This window comes from Streptopelia decaocto (genome assembly GCF_964273445.1).
Source record: "Streptopelia decaocto genome assembly, chromosome: 3".
Taxonomy (NCBI): Eukaryota; Metazoa; Chordata; class Aves; order Columbiformes; family Columbidae; genus Streptopelia; species Streptopelia decaocto.
In genome coordinates this window covers 77,546,225-77,563,345 of record NC_138656.1, presented here as the reverse complement: position 1 = coordinate 77,563,345, position 17,121 = coordinate 77,546,225, and the positions used below count along the sequence as shown (strand labels likewise).

The 17,121-nt window shown below is 35.0% G+C and overlaps 1 protein-coding gene across 3 annotated transcripts in view; it reads right to left on the bottom strand.

Annotated features, from left to right (window-relative positions):
• The window catches only part of ASCC3 (activating signal cointegrator 1 complex subunit 3), a 268,045-nt gene that overhangs the window by 128,843 nt on the left and 122,081 nt on the right, over nucleotides 1-17,121 (bottom strand). For 2 of the 3 annotated variants that reach the window (XM_082047293.1, XM_082047294.1), the window contains one exon: nucleotides 7,902-8,036. In XM_082047293.1, the coding sequence (XP_081903419.1) occupies nucleotides 7,902-8,036 (135 nt within the window). Of the gene's footprint in view, nucleotides 1-7,218; nucleotides 7,621-7,901; nucleotides 8,037-17,121 lie in introns of those variants that run through there. The other variant, XM_082047295.1, reaches the window with a different exon arrangement.

Below are 17,121 nucleotides of genomic sequence, written 5' to 3'. Positions count from 1 at the left end.
AAAAAATAGTGATTATTAAAAACAGGGTACTTCAATATATGTTTGACATTTAATATAGTCTAATGTATTTGAATACATATCCTCATTTTATTTTTATAGTTTTTTTAATGGCATGTCAAATATTAGATATGTTATTAGTAAAACAAAAATAAAATGAGGATTTGCTCTGAAATAATTAAATGTCAAACAAATGATTACATGTCAAATATTTGATGAATGTTCTCTAAAAATTAATTTTTAATCATTTAAAAACATTTGACAGATAATTAAGAGGATTAGTAAAATTGCTTTCAGATTTTAAAGGCCAGCAAAGAATACAATGCTTTTAACTATTCTATTTTTCACTTTCTCCTGTGTGTTCAAGTAGCCTTCACTTAACACTTGCTGTGTCTAGACTAGAACATGCAAGATTTGAGCATTACTTATTCTTGTAAGTTATGCACTGGATTTCAGATATTTCTAAACACCATTTTCATCCATTACAGGGAACACTGTATACAGAATACAAAATAAGTATTGTATTACATTATCAAGATTATTCTCTTGCCAGGTATTACTAAACTTCACGTCAACTGAAATGGCAAGATCGAATGGCCTGCAGTCTGATAATTTTGGGAACTGTGCCAATAGACATCCCTTTATACAAGATAGCTCTTGTCAGACAAACATGATATTATCATTATGGAGCTTAAATTAATCACTCTGCATCACACAGCATTGATATAATACAGTTAGACTTCTGTCAGAAATTCCATTTGTATGGTATGGCTCTGGGAATTTAGTACTATATAAAATGAACTTCACTTATTAAGGAGATTAAAATTAGGCAATGATGATCAAATAAATTAATTGTATATAGAAACTTTGACCTGACAGGATGTCTAATGAGGCTCTTCAGAGTTCAAATTTGAGCCATGGATATTTCATATTTGTATTGGTAATCAAAACCTTAAAATGTGATCATGCTGATTAAAAGTACAGTTTGGAAATCCAAAGCGCTCTGAAGGAACGCTAAATGCTTGCAAGGACAGATCAGTTCCACAGTGCCATTTGGCTCACCTACAGGTTGAGTCTTGAGATAACTGGGAACAAAGAACATTGGTTGTGTTTTGAGAATGCATTTTAAAAAGAACCCTAAAAAGCTTTTACAAGTCACGTGTTTTATCATGTTAACACTCATTTCATTGCAGAAGATGTATCTGATTTACAGTACAAGGTGTAAGAATTGCTGTGCCAGGCCAGTCTGAGTCTGTCTAGAGTAGTCTCTCTGAATAGCAAATGCCTAAGGAAAAGTATGTATCAATGGTCTTCCCAGTACATTCTCCTGGTTACCAGAAATCTGTCATTAAGAGACGTACTGAGTAGCTTTATGTACCCCAATAACAATTCACTATTATTTAAATGAATAAGAACTTTCACAGTGAAAAAATCTAGATTAGTGAAGAGAACCAGCTCTAGTGCAGTAGGCAGGCCAATTCAGACATAAAGAAATACACATATCAGTGCTATACGCATGTTAAAAATTGCTGCTGAAGCACAAACAGAAATTCAGGCCTTGCTCAATTCTCTACATCACATTAAAAACATTTCACAACAGCTGGTCCTTCTTGTCCACGAAAACTATGAATCCATTACTGTGTCTTAAGTGTTTCCAACAACTCTGACTCGGTCTGTTCCAAACCATACTTGCTGCAGCAACAAGGTGCGTTTTTTTGTTTGCTTTTGTTTTCCTGACTGTTTTAATGGTAGAAAACTGAACAGTTATAATTCCTGGTGACATTCACTTATGCCTATATATGTAGGCTCTGTCTGTATGTCTATAAAGTACTGAAGTTCCTTATCCAGTAAATCTTTCTAATATTAGAAGTACCAGCGGAGGAGCAAATTTCTACACTTTCAGGTTACTTGAATGTAGATGTGTATTTCACTTGTTTTAGGTAGTGCTACTCCAGCCTTAGGTGTTTAATAATGGGATGGGTTTATTTTGGAGAGCAGGAAGAGAAAGTTAAAGGAAAAAAAATCTCCTTGTATCCAGCTTGATTTTGCTGTGCCTTTTGTCTGTACCTGCGACACTTTGAAATCTTTAGAAATTTTAGTGCAGAAAGTTCCTATGACAAAACATGTGATCATAAAACCCTTTGGTAAGATGCACATATGTTACTGCTGCTGCTACAGTCACATCTGTTAGAAATATTTACTGTTAAGCAAGAAAAAAAATCTAGACTGAGCAGTAGCAGTTTTAATAACAATGCCCCACATGCTCTAATCACTGAAATCTTTGGTGTACTCATAAGTCTTAATATGTTAGACTTAATTGCTCAGCGAAATGTTGCCAGCATCTTACTCACTTTATGATTACTGATGATTGTTTATGCCTTGGCAGAATATATATATATATTTTGAGTAGTATTCTTATTGTGATAACTATATATAAATAAAAATAGGCCTCAGGGATATATGACATAAAGTCTAATCATATATATTATTATTATCATTTATAATTATTTCAATACATGATATGCATTTTTATTTTAAACAGCAACAAGTTTCCTATGAACAGAGAATACATATTAGATTGCCTTTATATCTTAAAAACTTTCAGGTAACAAGAGACAGAACCACGGAAATAACTAGTTTTTATGGTAAGAAAAATTAAAATAATTTGACTTTGTTGAATGAATCCTGAAAGAGGACAAATGGAAGTATGTAGGGAAAAGTTATTGGTGATGTTTTGCCACACACTTCAGTATGACTAGGCCTTCACTCTATTTTTATTATTCCCATTACTAATTTATTTATGTGCATCAATGAAGAAGACCTTAAGCACACTGGAGTATATAATTTGTATAATTATAATAACAACAGTAATAACAATATTTTTGTCCAAGATCTACATCCTATTTACATGCATAAGAAGGAAAATGTGAATTTGCATTAATGTAAAATGTGCACCACATGTACTGGTCACTGTAAGAACTCAATGAATTATTCTGTCTCTTGACAGTCATTGTAAGACTCAAAGCAGCAACAAGAACATTATGTGACCTCTGCTGGAGAACACAATTCTCTCTCATTCATTGCTATGGTCTTCACACCTCTTCCTTCTTATCAGTCCCCAGTTATAAATTTGTTCTGTTATTAGGAGTCATACTTCTTCGTCTTGCTTTCCAAGAAAATAATCACCAGCTGTGTTTGTAAGTGCATTTGCCCCCATCTTTCATGCTCTTCCTAGGTTCTAATTCTTAAGAACTTTTCAAATTCTATTGGGAAAGATTCCATAATTACTCACATTACACTTCAATGCTTCAAGTTACCCAGTAAGATCTAAGAACACGTGGAAGTGTGCATACCATTCAAGTCACACTGAGCTCGTTTCCACAGCTTTTCCTGAAAAAGCATGATGCTTACAGTTTTATGTTAAAAGCAAAGAGTAGTTTCCCCACATAAGAGTTCAAATTCCCTTGGGAATTTACTTAGAATACTAAGTACATTTCACAAGAACAGATCAAGTGACAATATTTTATTCACATTTTGTATTAATAGCATTTAAAGCTAATCTTACAACTTAAATATTCATTCTCATTACCTCTCCCTTCCCCGATTTCTTTCCCACTAACTACATCATGATGCTAAGCCATCACTGCTTTCAGCGAAGGTGAACTCCTCCCTGTCTAAGCCATTTCTTCAGTGTAAAATCAGAGAGATTTATCTACTTCATGGAAGCTTCCCAGGGGATTCTATCAGGTAATTCTCTGAATAAGCAAAAAACTGCTCTCCTAAAGACCACAGTCCTAACTCGCTATTTACCGTCACGACCTTCCTCTGAATACTGAGCTTAATCAGTGCAACCAAACTTGCCATTCATGGTAAAGTCACCTCCCACTGTCCCCTCTTTGAGCAGGAAGCCAAGTAGCGGCCTGTTTGGATTCAAAAACTGTGTCTGAATGTAGCCTATGAACCTCGTGGATTGCCCGAATAATTCTACCAACCCAGAAGATGGTTGAAATTTCCTCTCAAAATTAAGGCCTGCCAGCAGGAGACTTCTGCCAGTAGCTACTAGTAAGTCACATCCACCACCTCCCCATGGACAGCTGGTCCAAAACAGACCTCAACCACAACCTCTCTGTCTGTTCCTTCCTGCTCTGATCCTCATCCAGATGGGAGCTGCGCGTGGCCAGTTTCACTGTGGAGCTCTGTACAGCCAAAGATCTACCAGGAACCACAACTCCATCTCCTCCTCCTCCCTGTCTGTCCTTTCCAATATGGTACATAGGATGCGTTGCCTCAGAGATGCCATCTGCCTGCTACATCCACAAGTTCTATATCACATCAAAACACATTCATATTACACATTACATTCTGAAGCAGTCACAAATGCTATAAACACAGCTGATTCTTCTTTTTTGCTGTAGTTTAGACTGATCATAGAATCATAGAATGTCCTGAGTTGGAAGGGACCCACAACAATCATCGAGTCCAACTCCTGTCCCTGCACAGGACAACCCCTCAGTTCACACCACGTGTCCAAGGGCTTATCCAGTCTCTTCTTGAACACTGTCAGGCTTGGGGCCGTGACACCTCCCTGGGGAGCCTGTTCCAGTGCTCCACCACCTTCTGGGTGAAGAACCTTTTCTCAGTGTCCAACCTAAACCTTCCCTGGCACATATTCCTGACATTCCCTTGGGTTTTGTCACTGGTCGCTAAAGAGAAGAGTTCAGCGCCTGCCCCTCCTCCTCTCCTTGTGAGGAAGCTGTAGACCATGACGAGGTCTCCTCTTAGGTGTCCTCCAGGCTGAATAATATATTAATATACCTTTTAAAATGCCTTTTACAGTACTATGACTCTAGGATTCCCAGCTCAAGCTGAAGAGCTGTCAGGAAAGAAGTAAGCCAAAACCAGGATACCCTGGCAAGCCAAATTCACCCCCTCATGGAAACAGACAACTAACTGAATGCATTCTTTGGCAGATAGCATATGATCTAAAGATGAAAAGACAACTACTTTAAGGAACAGACAATGAGTGTATTAAAAAAATACTGATTTCAAATGCACTTTTCATAATTAAAAAATAAATCAAAAGGGAATCTCTCCTTGCTAGCATCACAAGTCGTATACTACTTAATGTAAAAGACACTGACATCTTAAGGAAAAGAAGCAGCCAACACTGGTACATGCTTCATATTATTCTGTGTTTAAAGACTTCTTGTCATAATGTCTACTCATTACTTAAAACAAAAGAAAAAAAATGAAATAAAAGGTTCAGGCATTTCCAATGGAGAATAATCATACCTCTCATATGATGACTATACTTCCTGTGATGACAGTTTTTAAATGTTTCAGGGAATTCCCAGTGAAACTTATCAAGTATCAAAATAACCACTTAATATAGTGAGATTTTGCTGGGAAACTCTCAGTTATTTTAATTTTAATTTATTACTTTACCTTTCTAAGATTCTGAGGTAGCGCAATCAGAACTATAGTCTCTGGTTGTACTATAGTATGTGAAATGGTTCTTCACAGTACCACTCATGCTTCTTCAATTACGTTTTATAACATACAGGTCCATAAACCTCCTGGGCAAAATAAGTATTTTTGCTATTGTAATAATGCAGAAAGTAGTCAAAAGGATCAAAGATTTCCATGAAATATAAGAGAAGAAATAATTTGCTTTTAATTACAATGAAGATCAATTTGCTTTATTACAAACATTAGAAAACTTTTCTTCTTCTAAAGCAAAGTCAGCTTTTCTACAATCTTTCACACAGATCAACATTTGGAACTACAATCCTCAAACAATTCAAAATTTTATTTAGAACATATGCTGGGACTCTTTAGCAATTTTATGTGGGCTGGGGAAGCAGGGGACAGAAGAAAGAACAAGGAAAGTTGCTATTTTGCTCAGTATGCCCCAGATTTCAGTGTGATGCTTAAATACTCTTAGAAAAATAAGTTATTTCAGATATGTAGTCAACCAACCTATAGGGCAACTTACCTACCGCTGTCTTAATTTGCACTATAAATGCTGCCTTAATGACTATCCAAGCACAGGTAGCAACAATCTGTATTCCCAATAGGTTGTAGAACTTTTCTTTGTTACGTTCCTGTGGTTCCCATCAACATAAGAATATGCTTTCTAATTCATTTAATCACAGAATGAAGAGAAGAACAAAATATGCAGCAGTATTTTTCACCAAAATACAGACTGAGTTGGACAAATAGTTCTTTGACAGATGCCTCACATAATATGCACTGCTGAAATAAGCATATAATTTTTCCTAACTTCTTTAGCAATTATTTTTGAGTGTCTAAATAAGCACTGGTACTTTCAGTAGCTTAAAATACTTTTTTTTTTTTCCTGTGTTAGCATTAATAAACTAATATTATTCTTAATAAACTAAGAGTTTCAGATTTTGTTCTAATTTTGTTAATTACCAGTGTTACAGTAGAAACACGAGATCTCCAGGTTCAGGTTTTATGCTATTTTTCTAATGCAGCAAATATTAACATCTACCAGAAAAAAAAAAAGGGTCTTTCTATACGCTATTTTATGAAATATAAGGACATCAATTTATAAATTAGTATAGTTTTTTTTAAGTTATTATAGCTCTGAGAAGCATCCCAACAGAAAGAACATACTTGATCCTGATTTTTAAAAAATTTTCTCTAAAATAGAATTTTCTCTAAATTTCAGAAATTTGAATTTACCAACTGTAACATCTATGCTCCATTCACAAATGCTAAGTCTGAATGAATCCTTTCACATTTTCTTCAGAGGTATAAAATAAAGTAACATATTTATTAAATCTAAAGACAGACACAGAATTTAAAACCATCACACAATTTCTAATTTGCAGAGGCCCAAAATATTTCAGAGTTTATCAATACATTTGCAAGTGGGAGAAGGTTTCTTATGCATACAGTAAATTTTCTACAAGGAATAAGTATCTCCTCTATGTTCTGCTATTTAGGTAAGGAGAGAAAAGAACATTATTTTTCAAGGAATATTAATTAACAAGACACTATAAACTCTAATCTTTAGACCTCAATTAATATCACCAAATGTAAATGTCAGATGTGACACTGAATTAAGAACTGTTTAAAAAACATTCTCTCAGCAGAAATACTTGCATAGTGCTTGAATAGATGAAAAGAAGTTGTTGCAGACCAAGGTACTTCTGTATGTAATGTATTGGAAAAAAATTTGGAAGGTCAACCAACAACTCACACAAAGACAGAACTGTTAGAAAGCACAAAAATGTACACAGTTTCAGCTGGTAAGTGCTTGGCCACTGCTCAACATATTAGTAACTTATCATCCATATATATATTTTTAAACAAGATCAGGTTAAGGGGGCCGAACCCCTGTGAGATTCAAATGGCTTTCCCGCTTCTGACTCCGAAACAGATTGCTTTTTGATTACCCACTGTTAGTTCATTCATGAGGAGAGTCGGATGGTTTTGGGAAGGTGGTAAATGTAGAGGCTGGCTTAGATTAATACTTTAGGACAGTTTTCTGAGTCGAAGAGTGGACAGTAGCAGATGCTTAGGGAAAAAGTGCAAAAAGCAGGAGATACGCACTCTCCCAGCTTGCAGCAGCTGGTGGTTTAGGGACTTCCTGAGCTGCAGATTACATGAAAACTACTGTCAAGCAGTGCGAGCTGCAGAAAGCACAACATATTGTCAGCTTTTGTTTGAAAAACTAAAAGTAACAGCACTTTTATTTTCCTTCACCATTACTCTTTCCTTTGAACTACTCAGTTCAGCAATTCCACACAACCCTTCAGAGCAAAATATATCTTCCCAGAAGCTCAAAAATGCTTAATCTAGTCTCATCTTGGACTGTCATGTAAAAACATAAATTCAAGGGTTGTAAAGACTACCAACATAAATTATTCACTTACCTGTTTTTCAGCTTGTCCATAATCCGATCCTTGGGGTGACAAAAAGTGACAAATATGACCATTGTTTTTTGCTTTTTCTCGAAGTCCCATAGCAGTTCGTACTGTGGCATTTCTAGCATGAACAAACACCATCACCTTAAGATAAAAAGAAAAAGGGCTGATGAGAAATAAAAAAAAAGACTTAATCAAGTCATGAAAACACTAATTACAAAATATTCCCCGTAGGAATGAAAAAAAAAAAAGTTCATACATAACATACTGATGAAAACTAATGTTGCTTTAGGGAAATTAAAGGGTGATGCTGCCTATATTGTATTTAATATTTTCAAAGAGCTTTTGAGAAGGTTCTCTTTTTAAAATTCTTTCATCTTTAAAAGATAGGAAATAATTGTTGGCAATAAACAGTTCATTTTCACAAAGCAGGGAGAGATTAACATTGATGTCAAAAGTTGTGTTATTTGACACATCCTAAATGCTCTGGAAAGCAAACAGTGAGGTGATAACTTTCCTGGTGGTGTGACTTGACTGTGTGAGACAGCTGAAACATGGGAAAGTTTGAGGGCCTGGCTCTCGAGTAAATGGCAAATACTGTTTTGCAAGTCCATCTAATTTTAGTTGAAAATGTAACCATGGAGTTATAGTTCTTTTTTTAAAGTAGTTTCAGTTGAATTTTTAGAGCGGTATTTCAAATTCCAGAGAATCATGGGTTTAATTTTGTTTTTTTTTTTGGTACCATCATGCTTGTATCATCTTTAAGTGTATTACTGAATTACTTTAAATGAAACACTGTTAAGAAAGTTATCTGTATTTAGGGTATAATGAAACAAGTTATCGCCTCTGTTCTTAATTTGGAAATTTGTAATTTAATTACAAACGTATAATGTACATATAATTATATATAAAATTAGACACAATAATTGTGAATTTATATAAGTTTATAATTAAAACCACACAAATTAATTCAGGTGACAATTCAGAGATAAAAAGAGAAACAATATGTGCATAACTATTTGCTTACTGGGAGCAATTACTCCTTACCTGTTTTAACTCATTTGATACATCTTTCCATCCTCAATTTAGTAACGACTGCTACAATTATTAGCTTTCATCTGAGTAAAAACATCCTCAGATAAATGTCACAGTTAGCAACATACCAATTTTCTCTAACTTAAAAGCAACATACTGGCAAAGTCCTTTTTAAATTTCTTCAAAGAGTAAGAAAACCACAACATAACAAAAGTACAGTGTATGTCCCCACTGTCTTCATTAATTATTTAAGGATTACTTAGATTTTTTTCTATACAAAGTCTGTATAAAAATGTGTAACTACTCTAAACAGTAATTTCTTATATGTGACTTCATATACTCAAAGTAGAGCACCTCTTAACTCCATTGAAGCCATCTCTGTACATCACCAAATATGTTTGTAAAGAGCCAGCCCTACCTTTAAAATTGACATACAAAACCTTGTTAAATGTTTTCCCCCAATGAAGTTAGTAAGCATTTACCCAATACATTGCAAGACAGCAATGAAGTCTTAAGAGGGTTAATTTAGCCTGTCCTAAGTGTGTCAGGGAATATTATATTTCAGTGTCAAAATCTCTGTGCATTAAATTATGCAAATAACCTACGAAAAGTAATTTAGAATAGAGAGAAGCGGTTCCACAGTTACAAGCTGTGTAATTAGATCTGTACTCTGCAGTTCAAAGCCAGCTCTGGTGTATACAGCCCTAGTGCTGAAAGCGTCTGCTGCTGCTCTCCTGCAACCAAAGCCTTTAAATAATAAAACATATACAAGAAAGAAGAAAGCAAATGTCTCTAGCTAGGTTACCTACCCAGAATTTTCTTAAAGTATGAAACAAATCAAACATTTTCACCAAAGACTTTGTTGAAAATTCACAAGAGGAAGTGCTTGCATTCCCCAGGTGATGTGTATTCCAGGTTGTCATCTTTCTGAAATGTCTTAGTGCATCACTAAAGCACTGAAAATCTTGCTATTATTCAAAATATCTACGAGAATGAGTACTTTTCTGTTATCAGAGGCATATAACTAGAGGCTAGTAGGACTTATATTTTTACCTAGAGGAGAAAGAAAAAAGACACCAAGTATAGAGGTAACATAAGTGTCTAAAATAATTCATGAAAAATTATCATCAGGTAATTGAAATCCCTTGAAACACCTTTCTTCAACCTGGGACAGTAAAGATGCTTGAGCTAACTTTTGCTATTGGAAAATGTGTCTTTCAAACTAACCTTCTCTATGGTAACTCCAAAATGATGTATTCATCTTCTTGGAGAAGCACACTGACTCTTTGGGGTATCTTTTCCATTTTGGTTTTAGAATGCTGGTCACTCAAATGCTTGAGTTTAGCATCACTGTTTTATTTAACACCTCGAGGACAGAAGTCCTGGGTTTTGTGACCCACTTTGCATCCCATCTTTCAAATAAATTAAGATGAAAGAATTAATGTACTTAACGCAATGCCCACATTAATAATGTAGTTTAGAGACAAGTATCTATACTTCATTTTAGTTTCAAGACATTGTTTTGCTTCACCCAACTAAATTATAGAATCACAGAATGGTTTGGGTTCAAAGGGACCTTAAAGATCATCTAGATCCAACCCCCCTGGCCATCGGCAGGGACACCTGCCACTGAACCAGGTTGCTCAAAGCCCCATCCAACCTGGCCTTGGACACTTCCAGAGATGGGGCATCCACAGCTTCTCTGGACAGCCTGTTCCAGAGCCTCACCACCCTTATAACATGTTATTTTTTGTGGCAGCCAGTTCTTGACCTGGGTGTTATTTCTATTGAAAATGAACAGTTGGGGATATGGATCAACAGATCAATAATAACAACAACAAAGACATCTAGAATGCTGCATCAGCTAATCTGTACTATAATGTGATACAATATATTTTGAACTCTTGATAATTACCATTAATTGCTGTCTCTGCTAAGTTTTGATTTAATTATGCACTCAAATAAATTACTTCTGATCATTTCCATTTAAACAAAAACTAGGATGTTTGAAAAAACCTCTACAGAATCTAATTTAAAAAAATATATTTAACATAGCTATTTATCTAATTATATTTCTATGTAGATATACCATCTTTAAAGGGTGATAACTCCTATTTAGTTTACAGATACTTTTACTATTGTAATGTGCACTTGCTCATTTATTTATCTGGAACAATACTACTTTTTAAAGACATCTGCCCCATAATTTCAAGTTTTGTATGGCTTTTAATGTGGAAACTTATTTTTTACTTAAGATGTGCCTGCCTTAATGAATATTATATCACACATTCCCTTATCCTTTTTATTATTGCTCATGAAATTCTATGTAAAAAAGCTACAGTAAAGACATTGTATTGGAACTACTTTCTTAATTTTCTTCCTATTTGCTTTTCCTTCATCTAGCCTTTCTTGTTTTAAATCTATCAATTTCTTATTCTTCATTTTAATTTCTCTTACACTTCCTGATGCACCTTCTGCTCTGTCTTCTCTGACTTGATACAATCTTTATTGTTTTGTTTTCTTCCATTTTCCTTGAATTTCCTAAATGTTTTTTATATCATCTCTAGCAAAAGATCTTCAGACTTAACCACAGACTTTTAAACAGAGAACTTGTGGGAACTACTAGAACTACTACTTTTTTTTTCTTTTTTTTTTTTTTTTTTGGTCTCATAAATACATAACATCTTTGGTGCAAAAGAAATACGTCTGGAATAGTCCCAAATAGTATCAACAATACATCGATATTTTAACATATTAATTTCCTGTTTTGATACAATTTATAGGCATTCTGAAAACTTACTGCCTCACTGATTTTCAAGTGGCAGAATATTATTTCAAAGGTGTGCCGAAGCCCCCATGAAAGGTAGATTCCACCACAAAAAATGGCTTTACTACAATCAGTTATTGAATTGACTTGTTATAATTATATCTAACAGGACATCTTAGCCTGGGGTGACCAAGGAATTTTTCTTTAACTAGAAGTGGATGATTTTCTTCCTAATTTTCTGACTTATTTTTCCTTTCGTTTTAACTTTAAAACCTCAACTGAGTCCTGCTAGTTGGGTTACAGACATGGTTTTCTTGTCCTTTTTGAAGACAGGGATGACAGCTGCTATCTCTCAGTTCTCAGGAACCTCCCCTGATCCCAGGGTCTTTCAAGGATTATCCTAAGTGGCTCTGCAATGCCATCGGCCACAGCTCCTTCAGCATGTATGGGTCTCTCCAATCAAGTTGCATAGATTTATGTCAGGGTAAGTGTAAAGATAAATCTTTGCTCCCACCTTTCACATTTATCTCGGGAACTTTGGGATTCCTGTAGGCAAATCTTACCAGAAAAAACTAAAGCAAAGACGACAATCAGTAGCTCAATATTCTAAGCTCTCAGCTGGCCCATCATCCCTGCCTAGACAGAGCTTCAGGTATTCCAGCTGTGCTCTCACATGCAAACAAGTTTCTTGCCATCCTGGCCTGACCTGGCTCAAGAGTCTGTTTCCACTCAGTCATGTCAGCTATTGCATCACATCTCTGATTTCAATATCATCATAGCTCAGCAACTGCGTGCAGACCCCCAATTTCTCCTTTTTGTTCTATATACTGCATGCAGTAGTGCACTGGCATTTCAGAGAAGCACTCCGTTATGCCCATGTAAAATGTGACATTGTGTCTTCTGCCACTATGTAAAGGTGAAAACTATCAGGGTTCAGCATAATTTCCAATCAAAGCTACAGATAAAGCAGTTCTGCACCCCTAAATAAAATGTACTTGCCCATATGAAACTTTGTGACTCATCCTTTATACCTATACAGTTATACACACTAATGTGCACTAATTTCCACTAATGCATGCTGATTGGTTTGTCTGATTTAATTTATATTAGGAAGTTCTAAATTAGTAATTACTTTAAAAATGGCAAGCACTTGTGTTTATGATCTTGTCTTTTTATACTTTGAATTATATTAGATGGTCTTTATTATAAAAGAAATGCTCATTTGCAGAATCAATGGTTAAATATGGATTCTGGACACTAAAGGAAACCAGTTTCAGAACAGTATAATGGGATCTATGCTATCTTCAATTTGTAGCATTAGCCAAATACATGACAAAATGCAGAGGAAAAATGAATAGCATGAAAATTAAAGTAGAGGGTAAATACTCAGTAAGACAAACAAACAATACTTCACGGACTCACAGAGGCAGTAGAAATTATTCTGAATTTTAATTGACAGGACAGAAATAGAAATACCAATCTCTATTCTTGTACAGAAAATTATTCAAGAATAGCTAGCCTATTACTATGCAAATATATGTCATTAGGCAGTTAACAATTGCATTTTTGCAGACGCCAATGGACTTGAATGACAATTATTATTCAAAATTATAAGCAGCTTTTCACTGCATCTTTTTTTAGAAAAGCCAGATCACGCAATAATTTGTTTCAAGCATTTCCCTTTCTCCTGTTCTGACACTAACTATTTTGACTTTGTACAACAAAATATGTTCCTACATTATCATAAATTATATTTTTTTACAAATATCACTCCAGAATAAGAGTTGTCATGTCTACCATATCTCTTATGTTTCCAAAACTATTTATGTTTGTATGCATACCATCCGGAATATGAAAAAATAACCCAACAGACAGTAGTGATAAGCAAATTTTATTCAGCTTTACTGAAGGAAAGGAACGTAGAAGATACTGGAGAAATCTTCATATCTATTCCAATTCCTTTTACTTAAGTAAGAAACATGAAGAAAATTGACACGTCAGCCTCTATATCTTCTGGATTTCTAAGATCCAATTACGTAAATAAACCTACTAAACAATTCAAGAATGTAGCAGTCAGGTTTTCTAGCTTATTTCTTATCGGTATTGATTTAAAAACCCAGACTTTTATCCCAGACTTTTTATTTTTTTTTTTTTTTTTGCTTCTAATCATTAGGTTTTCTACATCATCTGAGAAGCGAAGAAATGTCTTCAAGTATAAGCAATGGTTTTATATAATATGAAACTTAATAAAGTTATGAAGAATTTAAATTTTGCAATAGTTTGCAAATGAGTAAACTGTGCCAGAACAATTAGAATGTCCCTTGTAAACCCATTAAACTATACACCTAGGCCTTCTCAAGATATCCTTTCCTAAATAAGAATATTATAAATACCTCACGATTAAATACATGAGAATATACAAATGGAACATATTCTGGAGTCATCTCTTCAACTATCAACACCACAGCGCTACATATGTGAGAAATCTCATATTCTGGAAAAGGAATACAAGTAGAAAGTTAAAAGGATTTTTTTCTGATGCATTGTAGTGTCTTAATAAAGAATATTTCCCATCCTCATGGATTCCTCAAAATAACTTGTTTTCTATAGTACTGTGTATTTCAAATTAAAACCCATTAATGACATCTATTATCACGTTGCAAGACTGGTCAAGGTGCCCTCATCACACTTGCAAGCTGTACATCTGTAACTTAACAGGCAGGTCATCCACAAAAGGCCAACTGGCTCAAGATCATAGAATCATTAACTATTATAGCCTTAAAATTTCAAAAGGCAGTTATTGTGGAAATGAAGGGCACACATAAATCATGAAGATGCAGAACACAAAACAGGGTTTTGAGAGTTAGTTCATCTGTGATTTTGTTAAGGAAACCATACATACAAAGGTCCCTAAATGTGCAAAAACTGCAAAGGAAAGCTATTCAAAGTGTTCAAGTCTTCACTTGATCAGCTGTCACAGAAATAGCATCTTAAATGATCAGCCATAATTCAGCTATCCTGCTGAACCACTTTATAATCAGTGTGTATTTTTATATACCTACATACATGTGTGCATATATAAATATAGAAGCAATATATACACATATATGTGCAAATAAGCAACACCAGGTGATAAAGTAGAGCAATATGTATAGATAGAGTTACAAAACCTTGGACTGAAATAAACTCTTTAGGCTATGAAATGGAAGTCTTGGAAAAAAACCCCAAACAATCTAGATAAAGAATACAGTTTAACAAATTCAGTAACTTTGAGTTATTTGTCAAAAATGAGCTATAAACACTATTTTATCCAAGAAAAATACTAGGACAAGCTTAATTCTCAAGGTACTAACTTCCAGAGAGACCTCGGAAGAAAATACTATTTTATTAAATCTTATCTTATGACACAGCTATAAAAGAGTTGTCAACAGTTGCAGTAACTAAGCTTATTAAACTTTTATCTTCGCACAGCTTCTGCAACCAAATAACAGCTGGAAAACTGATAATAAAGAAACTTAATCCATCATTTTTACAGATGAAATTAATACCTGTCAAATTTACTTCTGACAGTTTAATATAATAGATTTAAAATAACTACTCAGTGTTTCTTTTTTGGTTGAAGATAGTATTGTAACAAAAACAAGATGACTCTTAGTGCTGCAAAGTTCAAGTAAATTATTATAAATAGAGAACAGTTTCAGACAAAGTGAATGCTTTATGTGCAATAATATAGCACAGAACCAGTTTTGACTATATAAATTCAAGTGTAATGTTTCTGATGAACATGAGCCAACAGTGTGCCCTGGCAGCCAAGAGGGCCAACCGTGTCCTGGGTGCATCAAGCACAGCATTGCCAGCCATATGAAGAGCAGCTAAAGTCATTTGGTTTGATCAGCCTGGAGAAGAGGAGACTGAGTGGAGACCTCTCGGTAGCTACAGCTTCCTCACAAGGGGAGGAGGAGGGGCAGGTGCCAAAGCCTTCTCTCTGGTGTCCAACGATAAGAACCCGAGAGAATGGCAGGAAGATGTGCCAGGGGAGGTTTAGGTTGGACACTGAGAAAAGGTTCTTCACCCAGAGGGTGGTGGAGCACTGGAACAGGTTCCCCAGGGAGGTGTCATGGCCCCTGGCCTGACGGTGTTCAAGAAGAGACTGGACGATGTCCTCAGACACATGGTGTGAACTGTGGAGTTGTCCTGTGCAGGGACAGGAGTTGGACTCGATGATCCTTCTGGGTCCCTTCCAACTCAGGACTTTCTATGATTCTATGATATAACATAAAAAATCCTGATTTGAAAGAGTGAAGTATTAAAAATCCGTGCAAGGTGATACTCGGAAATTATTTTAAGATTTTTTAAAAGTATATAGTGTCTCAATATTCCTTCTAGTGAACTAAATGCAGAACAGTGGTGTAGAACAATATTTTAATTAAGTCCATACATTCTTATTAATAAAGCAAGCTTCATTTCCAGAAAACTGCATCCTAACCACTGAAAGCACACACCAATTAAAAATATAACATGTGCATGTGTCTCTATTCTGCACATTAAAAAAAAGTCCAAATTTCATTATAAAAGATGAAAGGTAAAGCTTGTCATAGGTATATCAGACACAGTTGAGACAACACTGCAAAAGCAAAATGGTGAGACAGAAGAAACTAACTAAACCTAAGAAAAAAATCAGAAAAGCAAAAAGCACAGAAACTAAAAAGGTACTTGATAAAACACTTTCCTTCAAAAGGTTCTTAAGAAAACTGAACTGACATAAGCATAAAGTGGGTAGTACTAAATCATCATAGTGCATCATTAAGAATGGATGGTTTGTATAAGGCTGTTCATTGTGTTATGTAGTTTTCATTTACATTTATAGTCCCAGTAGTAAGATTTCCAGCATGTTAATTGAAGAGAAATTGCCATATCTCCACTAATTTATAGCTACTAAAGCCTTCTCAACTCAAGTTAGGTGGAGTTGTTGCTAAATATGTAGGAATGCTACTACTGCATTCACTTTTGGATGTTGTGGTGAGGCTTTCAATAGCTATTTACTATTTGAAAAATGCAGGTTCTTTGCAAACAGACAACTTTGGCCACCAGAAAAGCTCCTCCCTACATACTGGAACCACTTCCTGTAAAACCATGATGTCTCCTCATTATTTAAGTACTGACACCTTGTACCTCAACACCTGCACAGACAGCAAAGAGAATTAGAACCACAGAAATATTTTAGAACTTTCACTGAACAGTCAGGTTTTACTATGAACTGAAAATACCAATCTCAGTGAGAAAATGAACTTTCAAGGAGTTTCAGTGAGTTCCAGAGTTAGTGGAAGTTAAACCAGACAACATGTCATCTCAGAGTTACACAGAAAACCCTCAGAAGCAGCAGGAAAACAGAGACATTCATTGTTTTAAAAAGGAAGAGAGGTTTCA